Here is a 26,024-nt window from a genome sequence, read left to right on the forward strand (position 1 = left end):
ATAAGGGGAAGTAGATTTAGGACTGACCTTAGGAGGAACTTCTTCACCCAAAGGGTTGTGAATCTATGGAATTCCTTGCCCAGTGAAGCAGTTGAGGCTCCTTCATTAAATGTTTTTAAGATGAAGATAGATAGTTTTTTGAAGAATAAAGGGATTGAGGGTTATGGTGTTCGGGCCGGAAAGTGGAGCTGAGTCCACAAAAGATCAGCCATGATCTCATTGAATCGCGGAGCAGGCTCGATGGGCCAGATGGCCTACTTCTGCTCCTAGTTCTTATGTTCTTATGACACTTATTACCATGAGGGGGGTCGCATAACAGAAAATATAGATATTTCTCTAGGTAACAAACAAAAAAGAAGTATGATTGAGGGAACCATTACTTTATTTTATTTTAAGATGGAGCACATAAAAGCAGATTGCGGGCATAACAATTTGGTGGGGTTTAAGGTATAACAACCCCAATGCAAAAATATCTAAGTTTTAAATTTCTAAGTTTAGAAAATCTATATCAGATCAATCAGCTTAATTTATTATTCACATCAAACAAGAGATCACACACAAGCTAGAATGCTGTAATTTTCTGGATGCAAATAAATGGCTGAGAAGTTCATTCTCTACATTCTAATAAAAATATTAGTGCACCTTATCCAAAACTCAAAAATATAGACGGGTACTCGTCAAGCCTTGTCCATTTAGAACGTCAGCAAAACCTGCTGAAAAGACAATATAATGCGAGGCTCCTCCATAGTTATTCATTCTTGTGACATGAGCATTGCTGCCGAAGCCAACATTTATTGGCCATCTCCAATTGTCCTTGAGAAGGTGGTCGTAAGCCACTGCCTAGAACTGTGGCAGTCCATGTGGTAAAGGCTCATGTGAATTTCTGGGCAGCACAAACCAAATACTCTCTCATGTATAAGAATATAATTTATCCTTTCTAAAAATAGGCAATGTACAAATCGGTTATTCCATTACCACCATGTCTGGTTTAAAAATAAAGTAATACTTACCATGTCAAGCATTGCACAAAATTCATCGAGTCTGATAAACATTTCTTCAATGCTCTCATCAAGCTCCTTAGCCTACAGAAGAAAAAACACACAAGACACAGCATGAGCCCACATTGATAGAAAATGGATACTTGAGCCATGTAGATTTTCATCATCCTAATCACTGCACATTCAAGTACAGGGTTATAGTTTACTCAATATATTAATGATGTTACACACTGGATATTAAAAGATTCCCTCTCTAATTAAAAAAATGGGTTTATACAGTCACTGGCTAGGCCAGCATTTGTTGCCTATCCCTAATTGTCCTCAACATGGTGATGGTAAGCCACCTTCTTGAACTACTGCAGTCCATGTAGTGCATGTACACCCATAGTGCTGTTAGGAAGGGACTTCTGGGGTTTTTACCCAGAGACAGTAGAAGGACGGTGATGTATTTCTAAGTCAGGATAATATGTAACTTGGAGAGATACTTTCCGGTGGTGGTGTTCCCATGCATATGCTGCCCTCGTTCTGCTAGGTTGTTGATGTTGTGGGTTTAAATGCACATGTTCCAATTGTGCAGATTAAAATAAAATTCAGACTGCTGTGCTTAATGCACATGAGTTAGTTCCAGGAGCTTTTCTGTAAAAATTTCAGAAATCTGAGAGAAAGAGACAGAATCAGACCTTTTGAAATTTTCTAGAGAAAAATAAACGTTTTTTGATAGATGGCATACAGCCGTGAAACTTGAAAATGTTGTAAACCTTGCAGAGATGCTGTGAATGGAAATGTTTTTAAAGCATCGCTTTTGGAGTAAAGTCTCAACTAGAAGACTATAAAATATCTAAAATATTGGCCGCTACTGTTCTGGCAGATATCTATGAACCATCACACAAACACATAGATGGCAGCAAACCCAAACAGAAACTCGAGATATAACAGAAGTGATAATGAGCAGGACACTAATTACCAGGACAGTGATTACAGAAAAGACAGATGTTTCTCAAATTAGTAAAAATGATAGTGTGGGAGATAGGTTTGATTTGAGATGACCAACATGTTACTTTTGCCATGTGATTGCTGATTGGTGGGGTTTGAGATATAAAAACCCTGAATTAAAATATCCAAGTTCTGAATTCGTAATTTACAACAATAGGGGTCCTAGTTGTGCTATGATCTACAAGGTACAACAACCAGTATTTGTAAATATCCGACACCCCAAATATGGCCTCCTGGGGACCTGGGTCCAGTTTCACATGCACCACCTTGGAAATTACACTAAAAACCTCCTTCCAGTACTCCTCGAGCTTTGGACAGGACCAAAACATATGAACGTGAATTAGGGCCACCCCCCACCACCTGCACCCCTCCCTCCGACCTGCACACACTCACCCCCCCACCACCTGCCTCCCCCACCACCTGCCCCCCACCACACCACCTGCCCCCCCACCACACCACCTGCCCCCCCACCACACCACCTGCCCCCCCACCACACCACCTGCCCCCTCCCCCAACCACACCACCTGCCCCGCCCACCACACCACCTGCCCCCCCCCCCCCGGGCAACACTCACATACATCTTCTACTCCTTCAAAGAATCGGCTCATCCTCGCCGTCGTGTGGTGTGCTCTGTATACCACCTTCAGCTATATCAGCCCCAACCTCGCACATGAGGTGGAGGCATTTACTCTCCGGAGCACCTCGCACCAGATCCCCTGCTCCATATCCTCTCCCAACTCTTCCTCCCACTTTGCTTTGATCCCTGCCAGTAGTGCCTTATCCTTTTCCAAAATAGCTCCGTACACCTGACACTACCCCTACCCCCCCCCCCCCCCCCCCCCCCCCAATCCCCTTGTCATCAGCACCTTCTCCAGCAATGTGGAGGCCGGTTCCTCCGGGAAGCTCTATCTCCTTTCTGGCAAAATCTCGAATCTGCATGTATCTAAACCAGGGGTGGGCAAACTACGGCCCGCGGGCCGCATGCGGCCCGCCAAAGGTATTTCTGCGGCCCACCAAGTCATTAAAAAAAAAAAAAAAAAATTTTTTTTAAAAAATTTTTTATTTAAAAACAATTTTTTTTTTTTTTTTTAAGGTTAATGGGGGGGGGGGGGCTGTTGGGTTACTTACTGGTATAAGGTGGATACGTTGACTTGAGTAGGGTGATCATTGCTCGGCACAACGTCGAGGGCCGAAGGGCCTGTTCTGTGCTGTACTGTTCTATGTTCTATATGATGTGCCCAGAATCATAACCGGGTGAAGTAATTATTTTACTTAATATACTATGCGGCTCTTTGTGAATTGTGAATTTCTGAATGTGGCCCTTGCACGGAAAAGTTTGCCCACCCCTGATCTAAACATTTCTCCCTGCTCCAGCCCATACTTCGCTTCCAGCTCCTTCAATCCTGCAAACCGACCCCCAAGAAAGAAATCCTTTAATGTCTTAATCCTCTTCTCTTCCTATTTCCGGAAATTTCCATCCCACCTCCCTGGCTCAAATCTGTGGTTACCCCGAATCGGCATTTCCCTTGACCCTGCCCCCAACCCGAAGTATTGGCGAAACTGCCTCCAAATTCTCAATGAAGCTATTATAACCGGACTCCCTGAGTATTTCCCTGGGGCTATCGGGAGCAGCGCTGTTGCTAGTGCTTTCAATCCCGACCCCCTGCACAAACTCTCCTCCATTCTGACCCACTTGGAATCAACCCCTCTGACCCAGCTCCGTACCTTCTACACATTCGCCACCCAGCAATAATACATCAGGTTCGGAATACCAAACCCCCTGCCTGCCTTCCCTTCTGTAGCAGCACCTTTCTCTGGCCACCTTCCCTCCCCATATGAATGACGTAATCCTTCCCTCAATCTCCCTGAAGAAAGCCTTTGGCAGGAAAATTGGTAGGCATTGAAAAATAAACAGAAATCTCGGCAACACATTCATTTTAACCGACTGTACCCGACCCGCCAGTGACAGAGGAAGACCATCCCACCTTGCCAAATCGGCTTTCACTCTCCCCACCAAACTAGTGATATTGTACCTGCGAAGCCTCCCCCACTCTCGGGCAACCTGCACCCCCAGATACCTAAAGTGAGTACCTTCCCTACGGAATGGCAGCCCCCCCCCCCCCCCCCCCCCCAACCCTGCCCCCACCCCCGGCCGAGACACCACAAAATACTCACTCTTGTCTAGGTTCAGCTTGTACCCCGAGAAAGACCCAAATACTCGCAGTAGCTCAAATATTCCCCCTATCGACACAATTGGTTCCGACACATACAGCAGCAAGTCGTCAGCATATAAGGAGACCCTATGCTCTATCCCCCCCGCACTATTCCTTTCCATGCTCCCGAACTTCTTAATGCGATGGCCAACGGCTCAATCGCAGGTGCAAACAGCAGGGGGTACATAGGACATCCCTGCCTCGTCCCATGGTGGAGAGAAAAGTATCGAGTTGACGTTGTTTGTGTGAACACTCGCCTTCGGCTCCTTATTTAGTAGCTTTACCCAGTTCACAAATCTTGGTCCAATCCCAAACCGCTCCAGAACTGCCATCAAGTACCCCCATTCTACCTGGTCATACGCCTTCTCGACGTCCAATTCCACAACCACCTCTGTTTCCTTCCCTTCCACCGGTGCCATGACGACGTTCAAAACGCTGCTAATGTTCAAAAAAAGCTGCCTCCCTCTCACGAACTCCGTCTGATCCTCACCTATCACCTTCGGGAGGCACTCCTCCAGCCTACCTGCCAGTACCTTCGCCAATACTTTTGGGTCCACATTCAGATGTGATATGGGCCTATACGACCCACACTCCGTCGGATCCTTATCTTTTTTTAGCAACAGTAAAATCGATGCCTGCCCCAAGGTCTGTGGCAACACCCCCTTCCCTATTGCCTCTTCAAACATCCCAACCATGTGGGGATGCCAGCTTATCCTTGAATTTTTAATAATATACCACCGGAAACCCATCTGACCCTGCCACCTTCCCCGACTGCATCATCCCAATCGCATCCTTTATCTCCTGCTCCACTATTGCTCATTCTAATGCAGCCCTGTCCCCCTCCCCTAGCCTCGGGTATTCCAACCCATCTAGAAATTCCTGCATCTCATGGTCTCCCCCGGGTGGCTCTGACCTGTACAACCTCTCATAAAACTACTCAAAAACCTTGTTAATCAGCTCAGGAGCCACCACCAACTTCCCTGCCCTATCCCTCACCTGAAGAATTTCCCTCGTCACTGCTTTCCTCTGCTGACCTGCTAACATGCCTTATCTCCATGTTCATAAACTGCACTCCTTGCTCATCTCAGTTGGCGCACCGCCTTCCTGGTTCGCCTGTAGTTAATATTTTAGTTTATTTTATTTTTTTTATAAATTTAGATTACCCAATTATTTTTTCCAATTAAGGGGCAATTTAGTGTGGCCAATCCACCTACCCTGCACATTTTTTTGGGTTGTGGGGGCTAAACCCACGCAGACACGGGGAGAATGTGCAAACTCCACACGGACAGTGACCCAGAGCCGGGATCGAACCTGGGACCTCAGCGCCGTGAGGCGGTTGTGCTAACCACTAGGCCACCGTGCTGCCCTTATTTTAGTTTATTTTAAGGCTGTGTGGAAAAACTGTTCGCTCCAGGAGTGATTGCATGAAGAAATAGGACTTTTGTACGTCTCAAACAAAACTTTATTATGAATACTATATTAAACCTTTAACTTCACACCCAAAAAGAACAGCTTACAATTACCCCTGAACACAACTGTTCAACTTTCCATAAATAACAGGGAAATAAACATAAAGCTCTTGATCCATCTTAAAATTAGCAGGGCATAGAATAATACTTGCTTTATAAAACAAATTTGGCTCTGGTTGGAACCCCTTCAGTCTCTGGCTGAATGTCTTCAAATAGCTGCTTCGAATAGGTTGTTAAAGCCTCTTCCTTGTCTTCAGATAGGAATGCTCTGCTTTAAAATATTATTACTCTTTTTTTTTAAACCATCCTACTTGGAAAGAATCGTGGACAGAGTCGGACACATCAGAACTCAGTTCCTCTCTCTCTCTCTCGCTCAAAGCTTCTCCAAACTTACTGCCTCTGCCTTTCTGAGCTCTACCCAGCAATGATCTAATCTCCACAAGCTGAAAAATACATTGGGCGTGATCTACCGGCCGCATTACGCACGAACGGGAGTGCAACACGACCAACAGATGCTGGGTGAGGCCTCCCGTAGGCCTCCCAGCGACCACGACACCTCGTGGAATCTACCAAATCCCACGAGGCGTTGTGACAAGAATCCTGCCCACAATGGGCAGGACCAGACCGCCGCAAGTAGCTTTTATATCTACTTAGGCATACTTACCCGCAATCTACCAGCCTCCTGGGATCTACCAACCTCCACAGGGAGGTCTCAGCTAGGCGTCGTTCAGGCAGAATGGCAAAACGGCAGTTGCCGGGCAATCAAAGGCCCCTGGGTGGTCAGGGATAGGGCAGGGTGGCCCCCAACCCACCCCCTGGAACACGGCAACTTGGCACTGCTACCCTGGGACTTCCAAGGTGCCCTAGTGGCACTGCAAAGTCAGCAGGAACACTCCCAGGTGGCAGTGCCAGGGAGCCCAGGTGCGACTGTCTGAGAAGGGCCATGCCCATGAGGAGGGGAGAGGGGTGAATAAAGGGTGGGAGGTGCAGGGTAGGTAAGTAGGGGTCTCTGGGAGGTTGGGGGTGAAGGGTGGGGTGACTTGGAAAGGGGGGGACTTGTAAGAGGGCGTGCTGGGGCCTTTAGAGACCCCATAGCAGGGTGTGGGGTAATGCCCATGTGTGTGGCGGTGACATTGCACGTGGGTGGGGTGGTGTGGAGGACTTTCAAGCTCACTTAGAGATTGGGGCACCTTTTCAAAATTCCACCCCGATCTCCGAGGAGCCGGTCTGGCCAGAGAGTTATTAATCTCTTATTTGTTCATGTGCTGTGGGCGTTACTGGCTTGGCCAGCATGCAGGAGTGGGTTGGTGGTACAGTGGACAGTACTGCTACCTCACAACCCCAGGGACCCGGGTTCAATTCCCACCTCGGGTGATTGGCTGTGTGGAGTTTGCACTTCTCCCCGTGCAGGTTAGGTGGTTTGATCATGCTAAATTGTCTCTTAGTGTCCAAAAGGTTAGTTGGGGTGACTGGATTACGGGGACAGGTGGGAACTTGGGCTTAAGTAGGGTGCTCTTTCAAAAGGCCGGTGCAGAGCCGATGAGCCAAATGGCCTTCTTCTGCCTATTACTATGATCCCTAAGGGCATTTAAAGGTCAACCACATTGCTGTGAATCTGGAGTCACATGTAGGCAAGAAGGATGACCGGTTCCCTTCCCTAAAAGACATTTGTGAAACGGATGAGTTTTCACAACAATAGACAATGGTCTCATGATCATCTTTAAATTTTCTCATTCTAATTTTATTTTTATTGAATTCACATTTCACCATCTGCCATGGCAGGATTCGAACCTGGGGCCTCAGAGAATGACTCTCGGTCTCTGGATTGCTACTCTGGTGACAATATCACTACACCAGTGCCTCCTCTGGCGTGTTCAGCCTCCCAGTGATGAAAATAATTCAAAGAACAAAGAAAATTACAGCACAAGAACGGCCTTCGGCCCTCCAAGCCTGCACCGACCATACCCATCTAACCTAAAACCTTTTACACTTCCAGGGCCTGTATCTCTCTCCATTCCTGTTCGATTCATGTATTTGTCAAGATACCCCTTAAATATCACTGTCGTACCTGCTTCCACCACCTCCTCTGGCAATAAGTTCCAGGCACCCATTATCCTCTGTGTAAAAAACGTCCTTCGCAGATCTCCTCCAAACTTTGCCCCTCACACCTTAAACAATGTCCCGAGTAATTGATTCTTCAACCCTGGGGAAAAGCTTCTGATTATCCACTCTGTCCATGCTCCTCATAATTTTGTAGACTTCTATTAGGTTGCCCCTCAACCTCCATCGTTCCAGTGAGAACAAAATGAATTTATCCAACCTCGCCTCATAGCTACTGCCCTTCATGCCAGGCAGCATCCTGGTAAACCTCTTCTGTACCCTCTCCAAATCCTCATCTTTCTGGTAGTGTAGCAACCAGAATTGAACATTGAATTCCAAGTGTGGCCTAATTAATGTTCAATGCAGCTGCAGCATGACTTGCCAATCTTTATACTTAATGCCCCACCCGATGAAGGCAAGCATGCCACCTTCTCCACCTGCTTTGCGACATATGGACCTGTACACCCAAATCCCTCTGCCCGTCAATACTCTTAAGGGTTCTGCCATTTACTGTATATTTCCCACCTGCATTAGACCTTCCAAAATGCATTACCTCACATTTGTCTGGATTGAACTCCATCTGCCATCTCTCTGCCCAAGTCTCTAACCGATCTATAACATCCCATATTCTGACAGTCCTCATCGCTATCCGCAATTCCACCAACTTTTGCCATCCTCAAACTTACTAATCGACCAGTTACATTTTCCTCCAAATCATTTATATATTCGACAAACAGCAAAGGTCCTAGCACTGATCTCTGCTAAACACCACTTGTCACAGCCCTCCATTCAGAAAAGCACCCTTCCACTGCTACCCTCTGTCTTCTATGACCAAATCAGTTCTGTATCTATCTTGCCAGCTCACCTCGGATCCCATGCGACTTCACCTTCTGTATCAGTCTCCCATGAGGCCTTATGGATTTTATATCTGAACTACTTTTTAAACAGAGTCCAGTTTGGGTTTCTGCCGGCTGAGTGAGACAATCAAACAGTTAAAGGCAGCTTGAGAACTTATCAAGGGCCTTACTGAAGTCCATGTAGACAACATCCACTGCCCTACCTTCATTCATCATCTTTGTCACTTCCTCGAAAAACTCAGTCAAGTTAGTGAGGCACGACCTCCACTTCACAAAACCATAATGCCTCTTGCTAATACATCCACTTGCTTCCAAATGGGAGTAAACCCTGTCTTGAAGAATTCTCTCCAATCATTTCCCTACCACTGACGTAAGGCTCACCAGCCTGCAATTTTCTGGATTACCCTTGCTGCCCTTTTTAAACAAAGAAACAACATTAAGTGTGGGCTAAACCTAGAGAAACTCCCCAGGGCCCAAAAAAGTGACTGTGGTTAGGTAGTAGTGGAGAACTCGCCCCAGCAGGAAACTCCCATCAAAACCCACTGCAAATGACATTTAGAAACTCCCATTATCTCTGCAGGCTGAAAAGCACATTAACTCTCCAGGGACTTTCCCAGTCAATCCACGTTCTTCTGGTCAATTTCACCTGCTATTTACTAGGAGGGAAACAAAATCCTTTTTAAAAACTTGACCATTGCAGCCAAACACAAATGTTTAACTCTTAACTTGTCCCAACATTTAGAAGCCAATATTTCTAAAATACTCCAATCGTCACACATTGAAGTAGGTTGATAGGCTAAACCCCAATTAAAATACATGGTTCTTGTTTAACAAATACAAAGATAAGGAGTCATGCAGAGTTCAAGTTGCTGATCAAAACTTGCTTTTTCCTTTAAGACTGGTACAGAGGCCTTGAATTGTACATAGTGTAATTAAGGCAGATGTAGTTGCTTAAACCTAAACATTTCAGCACCTTTAAGGTCATTAGCTTATCAAGGAGAGTGGTTTCTCACTAGCAGCCTCTTTCCTGTTCTCAAGCTGCTTTTAACTGTTTAATTGTCTCACTCCGCAGGCAAAAACTCAAACTGGACTCTATTTAAAAGATAGTTAAGATACAAAATCCATAAATACTGATTCAAACTAATATAAAACCCTGAGAATCATCATTCCCTGGAAAATGCTGGACCATTAGGTGAGGTTTATGACAAATCGATACATCTAATGTATTTCCAGTGGGTGAAAACTGGAACATAAAATATATAGGAGTTTTATATTTGAAGGTTAAATAACTCCATTTTTGTCTGATAAAGGAGTGATAATAATCAGTACGGTATGGGGTCAGTTCACACCTGTTGTTAACGAAGAATGTGAATTTTACCCCAGTTTACTAAAGAAAAATGCATTGATACCCGACATTGGTGCAAATTGTTCACCTGTTCCATTGTGTAGAGTGAATTTGAACTGTACTTTAGTCAGCGGTTCTATTGTTCCGGGGATGGTGTCTAAATTACCTATTAATGATATCTATCTGGGGCCCATATTCTGCCTAAATTCCTTAAGTTGTAAAAGATCAATGGACTTGGAGAAAATATATGCTTGTCTCTGAATCTATTGTAAATAACAAGAGTCTGACTCAAGAGGTACCCAAAGTCAAAAGCTCTGAATTCTGAGATTAAAAAATTGAAACCACAGACTGGCAACAAAGACTGACAACAAAGAGTTAGAGAAGACTGAAACAACTCGGCTCTGTCTGAACAAAACTTGTCTGCAGACCCTAACCCACAGATAACTATCTTTTAAACATTTCAGTTTGATGGAGAAACAAAAGGGAGTTTTTTAAAAACAAAATGACTTGGCTGTAACTAATGTTGATATTGTGGGACTATGAGGAGAGGTACGAGTTTTGGAGCTTAAATTAAAACTTCAGAAGGATGAATCCATTGCTCTTGAGAGAGAGAGGAGTTGAGCAAATGTCCTGCTAATTGGGGAAAAGAATTAAAAAGAATCCGGGTACTGACTAGAAAACAGTATCAGGATTTTTGTTTATTGATCATCAACATGACTTTGATAAGATTCTTTTTTTTTTAAATTTAGAGTACCCAATTATTATTTTCCAATTAAGGGGCAATTTAGCGAGGCCAATCCACTTAATTTTAGATTTTGCCCTTCAAATAAGATATTAAATCAAAATTGGACTCATTTGGGCTCACATTAAAGAACCTGTGGCACAATTCGAAACCCGCAACCTCTACCTTCTAGAAGGACAAAGACAGCAGATGCATGGTGTTATACCCTGGGCTAGGGCATGGTCAATTCCAGTCCCCCTAGATACAGATTCGTAACACAATTGAATTAACCACTCATTCTTAGAAAAATACCCAAAATCTTTGGCCCTTGGCTGCCCAATACTTAGTCACAGGTTTGTAAATTTAAACAAAATTACTTTTCATTTATAACAACAGTAATGAAATATACAACAAATACAACTGGTCAACTATTAACTAATTCCTAATCCTCCACGTTAACTTGTCTGTCCCCCCTACACGCACACACACATGACAGACAAACACGGGGGGGGGGGTGAAAATGATACTGAAAGAAAAAGATAAGAGGAGGAAGGGAGAGGGAGAGGGAGAGGGGGAGAGGGAGAGGGGGAGAGGGGACCCCCCCCCCCCCTCTCCCACCCACTCCCTGAGTGTCCAGGATTCAAAACTGCTTTCCTTGGGTCTCTGAAAATCATTCCACTCAGGAAAGAGCCAATCACCACCTGTTACCAAGCAGAATGCAGCCTTTTGGCCAATTCATGGGCCACCAGCCAACCAATCGAACTGAGTCCCATCCCTTCTCTTAGGTGCCACAAACTCAGTTCCCCTGTTCGAAAAACCAGCACCATATACTATGTTCCAACTTTTTGAATTCCTCATTCTCACCTGATGAAGGAGCTGCGCTGCGAAAGCTAGTGACTCCAAACAAACCTGTTGGACTTTAACCTGGCGTTGTAAGATTTCTTACTGTGCCCATCCAGTTCAACTCCAGCAGCTCCACATAATGAGGTGGCTGAACAGAGTAGATAGTTTCTGTTACTGCTTGTTAAATGATCAAGAACAAGAGGGCACAGATTTAATGTGATTTATAAACAAAGAAAATGCATTGTGAGAGAAGCCTTTTTCACGCAATGAGTAGTTCTGGTCTGGAATGCACTGCTTGGAAGTAAGATGGAGACAGGTTCAATCGTGGCATTTAACAGGGCTAATCACTGTGTCACCGTGCCGCCTATACACAGTTTCTATTCAAGTAGTCATCTAATGCCCTTCATCCATTTAGCCACAAGGGCCACGTCCAGCTCCCTCTTGAATATATCCAACTAACTGGCCCCAACAGCTTTCTGTGGTAGAGAAGTTCACAACTCTCTGAGAGAAGAAGCTCCTCCTCCCACAAGTCCCAAAAGACGTGCTGTTAGGTAATTTAGACATTCTGAATTCTCGCTCCGTGTACTCAAACAGGCGCCGGAATGTGGCGACTGGGGACTTTTCACAATAACTTCATTGCAGTGTTAATGTAAGCCTACTTGTGACAATAAAGATTATCATTAATGTCCATTAGGGAAGGAAATCTGCCATTCTTATCTGGTCTGGCCCTCAGCAATGTGGTTGACAATGTCTATGCCCTCTGAAATGGCCTAGCAAGCCACTCAGTTGTATTCAACCGTCACAAAAAAGGAATGAAACTGGACGGATCACCCGGCATCGAACAAGGCACGGGCAATGACAATGGCAAACACAACCCCATCGCCCCTTCAAAGTCCTCCTTACTAATATCTGTGAGAGCTGACTCACAGACTAGTTAAGCAACAGCCTGCCATAGTCATACTCTCAGAATTCTACCATACAATGTCCCAGACACCACTGTTCCCATTCCTGGTTATGTTGTATGTCCTGTCACACCGGCAGGACAGACCCAGCAGAGGTGGTGGGCACAGTGGTATACAGTCAGGAGGGAGTTGCCCTGGGAGTACTCAACATGAACTCTGGACCACATGGCTTCAGATTATACATGGGCAAGGAAACCTCCTGCTGATTTACCACGTACCGCCAACATCAGCTGATGAATCAGTACTTCAAGTTGAACACCACTTGGAGGAAGCACTGGGGGTGTCAAGGGCACAGAATATGCTCTGGGTGGGGGACTTCAATGTCCATCAACAAGAGTGGCTTGGAGGGCAGCACGGTGGCCTAGTGGTTAGCACAACCGCCTCACGGCGCTGAGGTCCCAGGTTCGATCCCGGCTCTGGGTCACTGTCCGTGTGGAGTTTGCACATTCTCCCCGTGTCTGCGTGGGTTTCGCCCCCACAACCCAAAAATGTGCAGAGTAGGTGGATTGGCCACGCTAAATTACCCCTTAATTGGAAAAAATAATTGGGTAATCTAAATTTAATTTTTTTTTAATTAAAAAAAAAGAGTGGCTTGGTAGTACTACCACAGATCGAGCTGGCTGGGTCCTAAAGGACATAGCTGCTAGACTGGGACTGCAATAGGTGGTGAGGGAACCAACAAGGGGGGAAAACATACTTGATCTCATCCTCACCAATCTGCCTGCTGCAGATGCATCTGTCCATGATAGTATCGGTAGAAGTGACCACCGCAAAGTCCTTGTGGAGACAAAGTCTCATCTTCACATTGAGGATACCCTCCATCGTGTTGTGTGGCACTACCTCAGTGCTAAATGGGATAGACTTCACACAGATCTACCAACTCAAGACTGGGCATCCATGAGGCACTGTGGGCCATCAGCAGCAGAATTTTATTCAACCACAATCTGCAACCTCATGCCCTGGCATATCCCCCACTTTACCATTACCACCAAGCCAGGGGATCAACCCTAGTTCAATGACGGGTCCAGGAGAGCATGCCGGGAGTAAAATCAGGCACCCCGAAAAATGAGGTGTCAACCTGGTGAAGCTACAACACAGGACTACTTGTGTGCCAAACAGCATAAGCAGTAAGTCATAAGAACTAGGAGCAGGAATAGGCCATCTGGCCCCTCGAGCCTGCTCTGCCATTCAATGAGATCATGGCTGATCTTGTGTGGATTCAGCTCCACTTTCCGGCCCGAACACCATAACCCTTAATCCCTTTATTCTTCAAAAAACTATCTATCTTTATCTTAAAAACACTTAATGAAGGAGCCTCAACTGCTTCACTGGGCAAGGAATTCCATAGATTCACAACCCTTTGGGTGAAGAAGTTCCTCCTAAGATCAGTCCTAAATTTACTTCCCCTTATTTTGAGGCTATGCCCCAGTTCTGCTTTCACCCGCCTGTGGAAACAACCTGCCCGCATCTATCCTATCTATTCCCTTTATAATTTTATATGGTTAGAACGGTAGCACCGTGGATAGCACTATAGCATCACAGCACCAGGGTCCCAGGTTCGCTACCCCGCTGGGTCACTGTCTGTGCAGTCTGCACGTTCTCCCCGTGCCTGCGTGGGTTTCCTCCGGGTGCTCCGGTTTCCTCCCACAGTTCAAAGACATGCAGGTTAGGTGGATTGGCCATGCTAAATTGCCCTGTGTCTAAAAAAGGTTAGATGGGGTTATTGGGGCATGGGGATAAGGTGGATAGGCTTAAGTGGGTCGGTGCAGACTCGATGGGCCGAATTGGCTCCTTCTGCACTGTATGTTCTATGTTATATGTTTCTATAAGATCCCCCCCCCCCCCCCCCCCCCCCGCATCCTTCTAAATTCCAACGAGTACAGTCCCAGTCTACTCAACCGCTCCTCGTAATCCAACCCCTTCAGCTCTGGGATTAACCTAGTGAATCTCCTCTGCACACCCTCCAGCACCAGTACATCCTTTCTCAGGTAAGGAGACCAAAACTGAACACAATACTCCAGAATACAATAGACAGAGCTGAGCGATTGCTTAACAAACACATCAGATCTAAGCTGTGTAGCCCTGCCACATTCGACCGTGAATGGTGGTGGACAATTAAACAATTCGCTGAAGGAGGTGATTCAACAAATATCCTCATCCTCAATGATGGATAAGCCCAGTACATATGTGCAAACGACAAGGCTAAGGCATTCACAACAGTCTTCAGACAGAAGTGCTGAATGGATTATCCATCTCGGTCTCCTCCGGAGGTCCCAGCATCAGATGTCAGTCTTCAGCCAATGTGATTCATTCCACGTGATATTGTATCTGGCACAAAGGAGGATGGTCATGGTGGTTGGAGGTCAATCATCCCAGTGCAAGACATCACTGCAGGGGTTGCTCAGGGTAGTGTCCTAGGTCCAACCAGCTTCAGCTGCTTCATCGATGACCTCCCTTCCATCATAAGGTCAGAGGTGGGGGTGTTTGCGGATGACTGCACAATGTTCAGCACCATTCGCGACTCCTCAGATAATGAAGCAGTCCATGTCCAAATGCAGAAAGATCTGGACAATATCCAGGCTTGGGCTGACAAGTGGCCAGTTACATTCGTTCCACACAAGTGCCAGGCAATGACCATCCCCTTCCTACAAGAAAGGATAGAACCACCGCCCCTTGACATTCAAACCATTACCACCACTGAATTCCCCAACAATCAACATCCTAGGGGTTACCATTGATCAGAAACTGAACTGGACTAGTCATATTAATACTGTGGTTACCAGGGCAGGTCAAAGGCTCGGAGTCCTACAGCCATTAACTGACCTACTGATGCCCACGTCCCAAAGCCTGCCCACCATCTACAAGGCACATGTCAGGATGTAATGGAATACTTTCCATGTGCCTGGATGCGTGCAGCTCCAACAACACTCAAGAAGCTCAACACCATTCAGGACAAAGTAGTCCGCTTGATTGCCCCCCCTTCCACAAACATTCAAACCCTCCACCACCGACAAACAGTGGCAGCCGTGTGTACTGTCTCCAAGATGCACTGCAGCAACTCACCAAAGTTCCTTAGACAGCACCTTCCAACCCCACGATCACTACCATCTAGAAGGACAAGAGCAGCAGATACCTGGGAACCTCACAACCTGGAGGTTCCCCTCCAAGTCACTCACCACCCTGACTTTGAAATATAGGACTGCAGTGGTTCAAGAAGGCAACTCACCACCACCTTCTGAAGGGCAACGAGGATGGGCAATAAATGCTGGTCTAACCAGCCACGCCCACATCCCGTAAATTAATTTTTTTTAAACTACGTACAGACACCACCTCAAGGGCCTGGAGAGGTATCATCAACACTGTCGGAGAGGGATTCTTTGCATCAGTTGGGAGGACATGCGTACTAAAATCAGTGTCCTTGAAGGAGCCAGGAGCACCAGCATCAAAAACCATGATCATCCAAAACCAACTCTGCTGGGCTAGCACGTGCTTAGGATGTCAGAGTTCCGCCCGCCAAAGCAAATCTTGTTTGCCAAGAGCATGGAAGGCTTCCGAAGAACAGGAGGACAAGGGAAGTGTTTCAAAGACACCTTGAAGGCTAACCTCAGGAAATATAACATAGACGTGAATGTCTGGGAGACTCTTGTTCAGAAAAGACCTATTGGAGGAACCTCCTTATTGAAGGGAAAAAATTCTTCGAGCACATCCGAAGGCAAGAGGACGTCTGGAAAAGGAGCCTGAGAAAGGAATTGCGATCTAGAGACCAAGGACCAATCCCACCTTAAAGATGCAGCTCCAGGATCGGGCTCATCAGCCTTGCAAGGACCCACAGAACTCTTGACAAACCTACAGAATTCATGACCAGTAACACAATGTTTCTTCAGTGGACAATCATGCTCATTAGTGAGTGATCACCAAAGAAGATGAGGATTTATTTTTCAGTAATTTTGAATAGAAAGAGAATCTGGACTAGCAGCCTCTTCCACAAATTAGGATTTTTTTTTTTTTAAATGTAGACTTTTATACATATGGTTATAATGAATATATGTACACAGTTGATGTCATGAACAATGTGACAATTAATGCATAACGTAAAATCGACATAAGGTTGTGTATATTTTTAAGTATATAAGTAAATCAGATTAAAAAGTATTTAGATAATGTTTTCCCTATGCCGAGTCTAGGTAACAAGATTTGACATTGTGTTCCTCTCCCTACCCGAAACCTTACAATCTTCAACTGTCACTTACAGCATTTGTTAAGGCTTTTAGAATTGCAGTCAGGAAGAGGAAGAAAATATGAAGGTGTAAGGTAGCAGAATAGGAAATATCACCATTCCTGAAGTACATAGATAGGTAGCTAATGCACAGGAATTTACGCCCCAAGCGGCTAGGTTAAAGAGACTGACAAAGGCTCAAATCAGAGACACCGGTTGTTGCATCCAAATCAGACATAAATGTCATAAGTCATAACCGATTTCCCCATAGGAATAATAGTATAAATGAGGGTTTCATTCCTGAACCAAGGCCGGAATCACTCATGGTGTGCCCGGTGGTGTAAACTGATCTCAGCTCTTGTCCTATCATGACGCTGAGGCGATTGTCGATATCTGTAGCCTTAGCTCAATCTCCTTGGTTAGTGTGTGGGATATAATGAAGTAATTCGATCACTGTCAGTTGCCTGTTTAACCTTGAACGCCTGCAAGGCTGAGTGGGTATTAATACAACATAATGGAATAAACACATTAAAATTGGGCCAAAAAGGTTTCAACAGAATAAAACACTGCTTCCAACCTAATAAAGACAGTTCTATCTGTCCAATCATGCAGGTGGACAGTACATGACGTCAATGCCCACATATGAAAATGCTGGTGTGACAATGTTAAGTCAAAACCAGCATTGTAAAGTCAAAACGGGGTGCCAATTTATATATGTTGTAAGTGCCGTCCTTCGTAACTCAAACATTGTAAGGTCGAGGACTGCCTGTACTTCATTTTTATATCTTACTGTAGTCAATAAAATTGTAATGTTTATGGCAACCTGTAGGTCATGTTTTCTAACACTATTTCCAGAATTACTGATTTAATGTTTTATTGTGCTTTGTGTTCCAGACAAGAGGGCTTGATGCTATGGTACAGCACTTAAATCTACATATCCATTTCACAAAGAACTTTATTTACTGGAATTACTATTTCAAAAGCAAACAACCTTGTTGATGAAATTTAAAATCTTATTTCAGGATTTTGAATCCTGCATCTGACCCACACTTACTTTTAAACCATTTCATTTTTCAACTTCTAGGACAATAAAATGAATCACATTATTGTAAACTTAATTGGATACTAAATGAATTTATTTTTAGTAAGAGATAGAAATAATAGTTCAAGAGTTTTAAGTCGATGATGTATTTAAACCGATTCAGAGTCCCAACCGGTCACCCCAGTCACAGGATTTTGATACTTCAGTTCAAAATGAGCAAAATTGAAGCTATTAAGGCCTGTTCTTGTCAGAACCAAAGTGCCAATGGGAACCAACTTCCAATGTTTGTGGCTATTTGCGGAGGCTTAGCCTAGGCTTTGTGCAATCTTACACAGGAACATAGCAGCAGGAGTAGGCAATCAACTCTTTATATCTGCTCTACCATTCAATAAGATCATGGCTGATCTAGTTGTAGTCTCAACTCCACTTTCTGTCTGCACCTGAGACTCCCCTGTTGAGCTCAGCCCTGAATAAATTCAATGACTCAGTCTCCACTGCTTCCTGGAGAAAATGATTGCACAGACAAATGGCCCTGAGAAAAAAAATCTTCTCCCCTTCGCCTGAAGAGGGATCTCTTTCTTAAATTGTGTCCTCTAATTCTAGTCTCACCCCACGGGGGGGGAAGCATTCAACAGCATCCACCCCATCAAGCCCCCTCGGGATCTTAATTGTTTCAATAAGATAACATCTCATTCTTCTAAACTCCACTGGGTATAGACCGAATCTGTTCAACCTTTCTTCACAAGATAAGCCCTTCATCTTAAAGCTGTTGGATCTCAAGCTTAGCTGATGACCAAGATTGACTTTCTCTATCTTTGAAACAGACTGCATTTAGCATACCTCCTCTGCAACCTCATTTATACCTTCATCACTTCTAAAAAATATTTCTCGATTGCTCTCTGCAGTGACCACTCCACTGCCATAAACGTCATCTATCCCACAATTCAGTCACTGAAATCCTCACACACCTCAGTTAGCGCCTCTTGATACCCAAGCAACCAAATAAATAGATTTGCATCAGTTTACCTGATCTAGGAATCCTTCAGCTATATGTCCAGGTCAACAACTTCTATTCCTGATTCCTACTTGTTCCATTACGTTTTCTCTTCCATCTGCACCAGCTGATTTTTTTTTTGCCATTGTACCCCTATGGTTTGTTATCTCTCCCCTTGCTTGAATACACTTCTAAAAACTTATCACCTAATTATACTTGTGTTTTCCCCATTTCCCTTAAATTCCAATTCCCCTGCTTGGTATCCACCTTCCTTCATTGTGCAATGCTCAGAGAGTGAATTATACTGTAGCTGCAAGTCTGAAATCAATATATTTTACGAAGGCTCCTGCCAAGTTTGTACAGTGCCCAAAGAGTTCAAACGATTTCTGCTGAAGCACTTAAACCAGATTTGCCTTTACATTTAACCCCTATGTATTGTTAAAATGAAGTATATGAACAGCAAGTAAAAATTGTGCAGAGAACAGGCAGATTGATGTCCAGGTGTGTAAACTCTTTATAGTGACTAAAAGATGGAATAATATGATCTATAATATCTTCCAGTTTTGATAAAGTATGTACATCAAAAACATCATCTGTTCTTTCCATAGATGCAGCCTGGCTACTGTGTTTTTTCCCCCTGTTTTCCAGTTGCAGGAAACTGCCTTTTCCAACAGTCTCACACTGCATTCCTCTGGAATTCAGTTAGAAAGGAGAACTTACAATGATAGGTAAACTATCCTTCTTTGTCTTTCTTGACTTGACTGAAGTCTTTGACTTGCATGGCACTATTCTGGTTTGGTTCCATTTTTATCTATCTAACGTCAGCCAGTGCATCATTTTCAATGGTATCACTTGCCATTTCCTCTGGTGCCCCCAAGGATCTAGGAGACCCTTTGGTGACATCATCCGAAAGCAGAATGTATTTCCACATTTACACTTGTGACACTCTGTTGTACCTCACTCCCACCTCTCTTGACTCCAAAATTATCAGACTGCTGAGCTAACAACCAATACTGGATGAGCAAAAATTTCCTTCAATTAAATATTGAGCAGATCAAAGCCATTTTCTTCCATTCCTACTGCAAACTCCCTAGCTACTAATTCACTCCCTCTCCCTGGCAACCAAATAAGACAAGTCCAGGTTTGCAACCTTGGTGCCCATTTGGCCCTTAAATGAGCTTTTGAACATATATGTTGCACCATTACTAAGATCATCTGTTCATAACTTCCTTACCATGGACCTATTTTTCCCTTGCCACAGCTCAAGTTCCATTCACCTATCGCCCCCTGTGCTCACTGACTTACAATGTCACCCAGTCAAGCAATGTCTTTATTTTAAAATTCTTGTGGTTGTCCATGGCCTCGTCCCTTCCTATATCTGTAAGAACTATTAAGGGTGGCAATGATGTAGAGGCATTGTCTCTGGACTAGTAAACCAGAGGCCCAGGCTAATACTCTGGGGAACAGGTTCAACTTCCATCATGGCAACTGGTGGAAGTTGAATTCAATTAATAAAATCTGGAATTAAGGATGACCATGAAACCATTGTTCATTGTCCCAAAAACCCATCTGGTTCACTAATAATAATAATGATCTTTATTGTCACAAGTAGGTTTACATGAACACTGCAATGAAGTTACTGTGAAAAGGCCCACGTCGCCACATTCCAGCGCCTGTCCGGGTACAGAGGGAGAATTCAGAATGTCCTATTCACCTAACAGTACGTCTTTCGGGACCTGTGGGAGGAAACCGGAACACCCAGAGGAAACCCACGCAGACATAGGGAGAATGTGCAGACTCTGCACAGACAGTGGGCCAAGCCGAGAATCGAACTTGGGACCCTGGCGCTATGAAGCAACAGTGCTAACCACTGTGCTACCGTGCTGCCCCATGTCCTTTAGGGAAGGAAGGAAATCTGCTGTCCTTGAACATGATTGACTCTGATGCCCTCTGAAATGGCCTAGCAAGCCAAACAGTTTCATCAAACTACCACAAAATCTAAAAGGACCAGCCAGCATCAACTGAGGCACCGAAAGCAGAAAACCCAGCCACGTCAACCCTCCAAATCCTCCTTGCTAATATCGGAGGGCTTGCGACAAAATTGGGAAAGCAGTCTCACAGGCTGGTCATACTCACTGAATCATACTTTTACAGGCAATGTCCCAGACACCACTATCCCTGGATCTGTCCTTCTGGTGGAACAGAAGACATGGCAGCACAGTGGTATACAGTTGGGAAGGAGATGTCCTTCTAAGAATTAGGGTTTTGTGATATAAAATCCTTCTAATTAAAGAAGCTCTCATGGTCTGAATTCTTAATTTCTAACTCTAGGGTCCTCAGTTGACTTATAAGGTATGAATAACTAGTATTTATGAATCAAGTAGAGTTTATTAAGCAAGATTTTACATATACTTAACAAGTAATGAAAATAACATAAAAGAGTTTCTCATTTCTCAATTAAAGTATATTCCTGAGAGGAAGAGGAATTGTAAAAGGGTGAAAAATGTTCCATGGCTAAAAAAGGAAGTCAAATTGGACATAAAGGCAAAAACTAGGGCATACAATACTGAAAAAGCTGGAGGATTGGGAGAACTTTAAAGTTCAGCAAAAGGCTACTAAAAAGAAAATCAAAAAAGCGAAGATGAACTGTAAAGGGAAACTAGCAGAAAATATAGATACTTAAGCTTCGTTCACTATATAAAGAAGAAGAGAATAGCTAAAGTAAATGTTGGTCCTTTAAGAGGGCAATACTGGTGAAGTAATAATGGGGAACACAGATGGTGGAGGCACTGAACTAATATTTTGCTTCTGTCTTCACCAGTAGAGGATAATGAAAATTTTCCAAAAATTGCAGCTAATGCAGAGGAACTTGGTGTAATAATCATCGCTAGGGAGAAGATATTGAATAAACAAATGGGATTAAAGACAGATAAGTCTCCGGGACCTGATGACCTGCACCTTAGGGTATTAAAGGGTGTGGCAGCAGAGATAGTGGATGCATTGGTTACATTTCAAAATTTCCTGGATTCAGGAAAGGTCCCAGTGGATTGGAAACGTGCTAATGCTATGCCCCTATTCACAAAGGGAGAGAAGCAAAAAAGTACGAAACTATAGACTGGTTAGCTTGACCTGTGTGGTGGTAAAGTTGCTGCAATCAATTATTAAGGAGATGACTGAACATTTGAAAGGCAAAGCTCAATCCACCATTGTCAACATGGTTTTATGAAGGGCAAGTCATGCTTGACAAACTTTCTCGAATTCTTTGAGGATGTAACAGAAAGGTGATAATGGAGAACTTGTGGATATGGTATGTCTAAACTTCCAGAAGGCGTTTAACAAAGTGCCACATAAAAGACTGATCCAGAAGGCAAGATCACAGTGGATTTGGGGTAGAGAACTAGATTGGATTGAGGATTGGCTAATGACAGAAAGAAGAGGGTTGTGATAAATGGGTCCTACTCTGGCTGGCGAACTGTAACTAGCTGGGTGTCGCAGGGGTCAGTCCTCGGACCACAACTGTTTACAATCTATATAAATGATCTGCAAGCAGGGACAGAGTGTAACATAGGAGCATTTGAGGATGATACTAAAATAGGTGGGAAAGCAGGCAGTGAAGCGTTTACGAAAGACGGATAGAGATAGACTAGGAAAATGGGTCAATATTTGGCAGAAGGAGTTTAATGAGGCAAGTGTGAGGTTATCCATTTTGGCCGAAAAAATAGAAAGGCAAATCATCTAAATGGAAAGCAGATTCAAAATGCGTCTGGGCAGATGGATCTGGGTATCTTTGTTCACGAATCACAGAACGTCAGTATGCAGGTACAGCATGTAATAAAAAAGACAAATGGAATTTTTTCATTTATTACAAAATAATCGGAGTATAAAAGTAAAGAAGTGTTGTTGCAATTGTATTGGGCGTTGATGAGACCACATCTGGAATATTGTGTCCAGTTTTGGTGTCCTTATTTGTGGATGTGGTGGCATTTGAGGCAGTTCAGAGGAGGTTCACCAGATCGATTCTGTAGCAGAAGGGGTTGAATAGTTTGGGCTAATACTCGGTGGAGTTTAGAAGAATGAGAAGGGATCTGATCGGGGTATATAAAATACTAAGAGAAATTGATAAAGTAAATGTAGACCAAATGTTCTCCTTGTGGAGCAATCTAAAATGGGTGGTCACAGATAGGTTGAGGCGCGCTAGATTTAAAACTGAGAAGAGGAGGAACTACTTCTCACAGAGGATGGTGAATTTGTGGAAGTAGCTGCCCCATAGTGCGGTGAAGTCTAAATCATTAAATGGTTTCAAGAAGTAGACAAGATATATTTCTGATCCAAAATGGGTTAAAGAGATTATGGGGAACAGGCAGAGATGAATTTGAGATCAGGACGAGATCAGCCATGATGTGGTTGAATGGCGGAGCAGGCTCGAAGGGCTGAATTTCTTATTTCTGCTCCTAATACCTATGTACCCACGTATACATCCCTAGGAGCTCTTGCTACTGTCAGCACAGCCAATCTCTCCTTTGTCTTTGAAGTGATGTTGTCCAGATGTTGCCCTGCATCCAGAAGAGTCTTACACCAGAAGTCATGGCTTCACTGTGTCAATAAAGAAACTAATTCACCAAGTTTTATCCCTCAATCTCTCATTACTGCTTCCTTTTTTGGAGATGGTCCAAATTCACTTCTCCTGCCGCAGTGGTTAGCACCAGCGCCGAGGACCCAGGTTCAATCCCAGCTCCGGGTCACGGTCCTTGTGGAGTTTGAACATTTGCCCTGTGTCTGCATGGTTCTCACCTCACCCCACAACCCAAAGATTTGCAGGGTAGGTGAATTGGCCATGCTAAATTGCTCCTTAAATTAATTGGGTACTCTTAAAAAAATGTTTTAAAGCTATAGGAAGCAAATCATCTGTGTCACCTCACCTCTGTAACTAGAGCCATATAGGCTGAAGACAAATGTTAATCCCTTTTCCCTTAGGCCCCTCAGTTTACATTACATTTGTAATCACGGCCTCACGGTAGCATGGGGGCCTCACGGTAGCATGCGGGGCCTCACGGTAGCATGGTGGGGGCCTCACGGTAGCATGGTGGGGGCCTCACGGTAGCATGGTGGGGGCCTCACGGTAGCATGGTGGGGGCCTCACGGTAGCATGGTGGGGGCCTCACGGTAGCATGGTGGTTAGCATCAATGCTTCACAGCTCCAGGGTCCCAGGTTCGATTCCCGGCTGGGTCACTGTCTGTGTGGAGTCTGCACGTTCTCCCCGTGTGTGCGTGGGTTTCCTCCGGGTGCTCCGGTTTCCTCCCACAGTCCAAAGATGTGCAGGTTAGGTGGATTGGCCATGCTAAATTGCCCGTAGTGTAAGGTTAATGGGGGGATTGTTGGGTTACGGGTATACGGGTTACGTGGGTTTAAGTAGGGTGCTCATTGCTCGGCACAACATCGAGGGCCGAAGGGCCTGTTCTGTGCTGTACTGTTCTATGTTCTATTTCAAACAATGCAATTTCCTTCCAGCTACAAAGTCACAGTCTCTTGTCAACATATTTTAACCCAAACCCCATAAATATCAGGGGAAAAAAGACTGCTCTAGTACCGATCAAATAAAGCAATACATGGTTTGTTTAACATAGTGTCATCTTACTTCAGCCTACTACTTACGTACTATATATTCATAATATTTCAGCCATTCCTTAAAAAAGATTTTTAAAAACACCGAACTGCATTGTGGGCCATTGGGACACATACAGCTGCTTCAGCTCAAGATTCAAAGGAACTATGTCATAAAACAACTGTGTTTCTTTATAACCAACTTGCCTTCCTGTACAGCATTCCAGCTAGCAGAACTTCAAAGCGACCCTTAAAAAAATGGTTAAGGGATACATTCCAAATATGTTAAGGCTTCTAAAAATTAGAAAAATTATCAAAATCTTCAAACTTGGAAGTCCTCAATATTGACTCCGAACCCCGTAAAGTCTCAAGGCATCAGGTCAAAGGAAACCTCCTGGTAATTACCAGATCTGAGCTGATGAATCAGTACTGCTTCATGTTGAACACCAAATAGAAGAACTGAGGGTTGCAAGGGCAAAGGTGTACTATTGGTCAGGGACTTCAGTGTTCATCACCAAGAGTAGTTTGGTAGCAGGATTACTGACCAACTCCTATAGGTTATAACTGCTAGGATGGGTTTGAGGCAAGTGCAAAGGAATCAGCAAGAAAGTCTACTTGACCTTGTCCTCACAAACCTACCTATTGCAGATTAATTTGTCCATGACTGTATTGATAAGAGTGACCATTGCACAGTCCTTGTGGAGACAAAACCCTGCCTCCATATATTGAGGATATCCTCCATAGTGTTGTGTGTAATACCAGCATGTTAGATGGGATAGATTGCAAACAGACCGAGAAGCTCAAAGCTAGGCATCCATCAGGCAGTGTGGGCCATCATCAGTAGCAGAACTTTATTCAACCACAATCCATAACCTCATGGCCTGGCTTAGCCCCCACTCTACCATTACCAACAAACCAGGGAATCAACCCTCGTTCAATGAAAAGTGCAGGAGGGCGTTTCAGGAGCAGCAACGGGCATACATAAAAATGTCAACCTGGTGAAGCTACAACACAGGACTACCTGCATGCCCAGCAGCAAAAGCAGCATGTGGCAGGCAGACAGAGTAAAGCAATCCAAATGCCAGGAAATCTCCAGAAGAGAAAATCTGACCATCTGCCCATGACTTTTAATAACATTACTATCATTGAATTGCCCACTTTCAACATCCTGGGGATTACCACTGAACTGGACCAGCCATGTAAATGATGTGGCTGTAAGAACAGGTCTGAGGCTGGGGACTCTGTAATGAGTAATTCACCACTTGACTCACCTAAGCCTTTCCACCATCTGCAAGGCACAAGTCAGTAGTGTAATGGAACATCTCTACTTAGATCATCGCCACTTGTCTGGATGAGTGAACTCCAACAACACTCGAGAAACTCGAGAGCATCCAGGAAAAAGCAGCCTGCCTGAGTGGCACCCCATCCACCACCTTCAATATTTTATTATGTTAAGGTGGTATACAAGTATTTGTTGATGTGCCATCTTTCTCAACTTCAAGTGCCAAAGAGCTTTAGAGGCATTTACAGTAAAATGTAGTCACTGTTGTAACTAGCAGTTAATTTATGCACAGCCAGGTCCCACCAACACAGTGAGTTAATGAATGACCAGTTTTGTTAGTTGACCCATTATACATGTTACCAATCTTGCGAATCCACTACAGTTACA

General features: G+C 44.3%; 1 protein-coding gene across 1 annotated transcript in view; it reads right to left on the reverse strand.

The window, feature by feature from the left end:
* Positions 1-26,024, reverse strand: part of LOC119969475 (breast carcinoma-amplified sequence 4-like) — a 37,816-nt gene that overhangs the window by 10,832 nt on the left and 960 nt on the right. Inside the window, exon 2 of the mRNA XM_038803144.1 lies at positions 1,011-1,082. Within this exon, the coding sequence (XP_038659072.1) occupies positions 1,011-1,082 (72 nt within the window). The remainder of the gene's footprint in view (positions 1-1,010; positions 1,083-26,024) is intronic.

The sequence above is a fragment of the Scyliorhinus canicula genome, chromosome 7 (genome assembly GCF_902713615.1).
Source record: "Scyliorhinus canicula chromosome 7, sScyCan1.1, whole genome shotgun sequence".
NCBI classification, from domain to species: Eukaryota; Metazoa; Chordata; class Chondrichthyes; order Carcharhiniformes; family Scyliorhinidae; genus Scyliorhinus; species Scyliorhinus canicula.